The sequence below is a fragment of the Papio anubis genome, chromosome 2 (assembly GCF_008728515.1).
Source record: "Papio anubis isolate 15944 chromosome 2, Panubis1.0, whole genome shotgun sequence".
NCBI classification, from domain to species: Eukaryota; Metazoa; Chordata; class Mammalia; order Primates; family Cercopithecidae; genus Papio; species Papio anubis.
The window spans coordinates 183,445,789-183,450,577 of NC_044977.1; the positions used below are offsets into that span (position 1 = coordinate 183,445,789).

General features: G+C 43.6%; 1 protein-coding gene across 1 annotated transcript; it reads left to right on the top strand.

Moving 5' to 3' along the window:
• Positions 1–833: 833 nt before the first annotated feature.
• Positions 834–4,238, top strand: RTP4 (receptor transporter protein 4). Its single transcript, XM_003895256.5, has 2 exons — positions 834–1,270; positions 3,442–4,238. The coding sequence occupies exons 1-2, from the start codon at positions 1,116–1,118 to the stop codon at positions 4,028–4,030; spliced, it is 744 nt and encodes a 247-aa protein (XP_003895305.1). The 5' UTR covers positions 834–1,115; the 3' UTR covers positions 4,031–4,238.
• The last annotated feature ends 551 nt before the right edge of the window (positions 4,239–4,789 follow it).

The following is a 4,789-nucleotide window of genomic DNA, read 5'->3' on the forward strand; positions in this document are numbered from 1 at the left end:
CATAGGTATCCAGGAAGGGAAGGAAAGAGAGAGGGTGTTTCTGAGTCCCTGACAGGGCATATGGAAGCCTAGAAAACCCAGGAAGACTGAGGCTGATCCTGTCTCAGACATAGAAGCCATAGCGGGGCTTCTAAAGACCTAAGCATCCTGCTTGTCTTGTCTCCCCTGTTTGAATTTAAGCCCCAGGAGGACAAAGCTTGCTCTCTGGAATCTCCGCATTTTAGACTTACAAGTGTCTTTAAAGGTCATCTGGTCTCAATCCCTCACCCCAAAATGGGAACTCGCTGTATCCTACCACTGAAAGACGGCCCCCACACCTGTGTGTATTTGCCCTTCCAGATCATTTACAGAGTAAAGGGCAGAGTTTGATAACCGCTTCCTGCAGCTGACCTCTTGCCTCAGGACCCAGGAAATCTCCCTTGGGTTCCTCTGACACTGGCTCCAGTGTGCCAGCCTGGAACCTGAAATGCCATTCTCAGCTTCTCTTCAGGGAGTGAGGTGGGCGGAAACATGGCGGGTTTGGAGTCACACAGACCCGGGTTCAAGTCTCACTTCTACTGCTCATTAACTGAGGGTCTTTGGACAAAGTACCGCAGCTCTCTGTGCAGCTAACCTGCAAAATTCCAAGAATAATCCAACCTCGGGGGACTGGCGAGGATTCATCAGGTGCATGAGATGAGCGTGAAACTCGTGCTCCCTTATTCTGCTCCTAAAAACCGCCTGTCTCCGCCACCAGGGTGTGAGCGTCTGTGGGGTAGGAACCGTTTCTGAGCCACAGGATTCTCTTTTATCCCAGTGCCAAAATAGTGCTTTGCCTATTATAAAAAATGAGAGAAATAAAATAAAAGCGAATTTATATGTGACCCCAGAATCTAGAACAGAGCTCTCTCTCTCAGCAAGGCCTATTAGCTAACAAAGTTCTGCTGCTCTCTGTCTTCAGAACAAAGACTTGTTCTGTGTCCCCAGACAGTCTAAAATGAAAGTTAAATAAAACAGTTCCTGTCCACACACGGAAACAAACAGAAACTGAACTGAACACCGAAACTGAAACTGTTTGTCTCTTCCTGAGAAACGAGCAAACCTGAAAGGTGCTCTCTGAGCTTCAGAGAGAAAAAATGGTTGTAGATATCCGGACTTGGGAGCAGACATTTCAAGAACTAATCCAAGAGGCAAAACCCTGGGCCAAATGGACACTGAAGTTGGATGGAAACCTTCAGCTAGACTGCTTGGCTCAAGGGTGGAAGCAATACCAACAGAGAGCATTTGGCTGGTGAGTGTGGGTTTCCCAGGCCATAGCCCTTCTAAGAACAGGGGCTCAGGCTCAGCTTAGCATGATTTATTCCTCTGAGAGCTTGTTGAAGCAGTAAATGTCACCAGCGTCTCCATCCTATTGTGGTCATAGTACTCTTTAGGGTCTAAATGATAAGATGACTCCAAACCTCCATTTTGTTTAACTGCAGGAAGTTTCTTCTTTTACTAGGTTTCCCTCCATAAATACTTCTGGAAAACCCTGGAGAAGGCCCCCTGTTCCGTAAATCTGCCCTCCTATTTTCTCGCCACCTCATTTGTTCCAGAGTCTTTTGCAGTCTCCCCAGCAGTCCCGACCAGCTTCCCCCAGCAGTAGCAGCTCTCCAAGACTTGGCCCTGCTCAGTACAAGCCTGGGACGGAGTCATTTTTTTTTTTTTTAAATATCCTAAGAATTGGCTAAGATCAAGCAATTACTCTGCACATTGCTTTACTGAGGGCCTGGGGATAACAGGAGAGAATGATGTTGCAAAAACTAAATCTAAAACCCAGTTCGTGGAGTAACGAAGTAATACTCCTCCCTTACTCAGCACTTCCCTCTTTAACCCCCAGCAAGCCTCCAGATTGCAGGAACCAGCTTCCTTGCCCATGTTAGGGGGGTGAGAATTGCTGACCTGGACAATCAAATTTATTTTTAAATGACACACAGGACCTTCAGTCTAGTTTTCATCTGACCTATTACTCAGCTTACCTGCCTGCCCCATCCTGCCTCAGGTATGGCCTTTTCCATTCCTTATGGACTATTAGCCATGCCATGCATTTTCAGACTTCCACACCCTTGTTCATGGAGTTCTACTTGTTCAGCAGACCCTCCCCTCACCCCTCCCTGCTTATCCTCCAAGGCCCGCTCTAGTGCCTCCTCCTCCTAAAAGCATTCTCTGGTTCTCCTAGGCAGAGTAAGTATTCCTTCTTATACATTCCTATAGGATAATGGGATAAGATAAAATATATATGTGTATGTATACACAAATGATATATAATTATATATACATATATACTATGTATTTCAGAATAAATTTATACATAATGTATGTATTATCATATATTGTATCAAATACAGTATATGCTTGTTTTTAGCTGCAGAATCTGTTGTTTAAATAAAGCCTCCCAAACCTCTCCAGAACAGTCCTCAAGTCACTTGTCAGAGCCCATATAGCAGTCATTTTGCCCTGCCTTCTAATCCAGGCAACTGTGTAAATGTTTCTTTCCACACCAACCAAAGCTTTTTGAGGGACTCATGATGTCTTACAACATTTTGGCACTGCTCCAAACAGAAAGAAAGTATTTCTCCTGTTGGGATGAATTGATTTGATTGTCATTTTGAGATCGGAAAAGCAACCTACCAGTGTATTTTGGAAAATATCAATCAGCTTTTGAAAACCATTTTGTAGTTTACAAAGTGTTTTCACACACATCATCTCATTTGATGCTGCTAGTATAACCCTTGAATTTTTTTTCTATGGATTCAAGCAATGAGGGCTATAGAAGGGAAGAACTTTGCCCAAGGTCTTCCTGATGTAAACTGTGGACTTGGATCTTCAACCTAGGTATGAGGGAGGCAGGCTCTTTCTCCAGGTGTGAGAGATTAGCTACACTATTCATCAGAGGCAACGTGTTACAGCAGGTAAACAAGATTAATTTCAGATGGCCTGGGATTAGCAACATGCCTCTAACATTTACCCTGTGTGTCCTTAAGCAGGTTGTGTATCCTTTTCATGACTCAGTTTCCTTATCTGGATATTGGGTTTAATAGTGTTTACTTCACAGATGAAATGAGATAAAATTGTAAAACACCATTTATAGTGTATGCCTCAAAATAGATACTTTACCAAAGCTTTCTATGACCAAAATTAGGAACAAGTTTCTCTGGAAGATGGCAGACATGATTTTCCCTCAGAGGCATCTGGAGATGTTTTACTACCAAAGAGGTAGACTTGGTATAACATATGGGTGGCTACTCAGTATTATCTGAAACTTAATCCTTCTTGTTCCTGTTTATCAATGACTGGGACAATTTAAATCACATGAATTTTTTTTTCAAATGGAAAAGAGTCTTAGAGACAGGGGCTAGGACCATTTTCCCTCAGGTTAACAACCAGATGAAGGCATAATGGGCATCTTCCTTCTAACTGCAGGTTCCGGTGTTCTTCCTGCCAGCGAAGCTGGGCTTCCGCCCAGGTGCAGATTCTGTGCCACACGTCCTGGGAGCACTGGACATCTCAGGGCCAGGTGCGTATGAGGCTCTTTGGCCAAAGGTGCCAGAAGTGCTCCTGGTCCCAATATGAGATGCCTGAGTTCTCCTCGGATAGCACCACGAGGATTCTGAGCAACCTGGTGCAGCATATACTGAAGAAATACTATGGAAATGGCACGAGGAAGTCTCCAGAAATGCCAGTAATCCTGGAAGTGGCCCTGGAAGGATCCCATGACACAGCCAATTGTGAGGCATGCACTCTGGGCATCTGTGGGCAGGGCTTAAAAAGCTACATGACAAAGCCATCCAAATCCCCACTCTCCCACCTAAAGACTGCGAATTCCTCACCTGCAATTGGTGCTGCATACATCCCAAACCAAGGCAAGAACCAGTCAGCTGAGACAAAAGAGGCTAAGGGGAGAGGGTATGAGAAATTAGGGCCCAGTCGAGACCCAGATCCATTGAACATCTGTGTCTTTGTTTTGCTGCTTGTATTTATTATAGTCAAATGCTTTACATCAGAATCATGAAAATAGGCTTGCCACCTTCTCTTGTTTTAATTCCATGGTAATCAATGAACTGGCTGCCATTTTAATATAACTGAGAATTCGCTTTGAGACCAAGCAGCATCAGGTTTGTAGAATAAACACTGGTTTCCTAGTTATCCTCTGAAAACAGTGTAAAACATGACCAAACACATAATAAATTTAGTAATAAATATTGTCGAATTGCTAAAAAGTCTTCAATCATTCATTCACTAAGTCATTCAGTGATATCAACATAGCTCAGAAAGTGTGGGAGGCTGAATAATGGTCTCTCCCAACATATGCACATCTTAATCCCCAGAACCTATAAACATGTTACTTTACATGGCAGAATGGACTTTGCGGATGTAATTAAGGACCTTGAAGTAGGTAGATTATTTCATATTGTCCAGGTGGATAAGAACCAGGATTTTATAACAGGGAGGCAACAAGCTCAAAATCAGAAAAAGATCTGTCAATGGAACAAGCGGTTGAAGTGCTTTGAAGCTGGAGGAAGAGGTCACAGGCCAAAGAGTACAGGCAGCTTTTAGAAACCCAAAAGGACAAAGAAACAAATTCTCCCCTGGAGTCTCCCGAAGGAACCAGCCCTGCCTGCACGTGGCTTTAGCCCAGTGACACTGATTTTGGACATCTGGCCTTCAGAAGTGCTTGCACTTAAACTTGTCTTGTTTTAATGCACTAAGTTTGTGGTAATTTATTAGAGAAGCAGTAAGAAATGAATATAGTTATCAATATTACAGTATG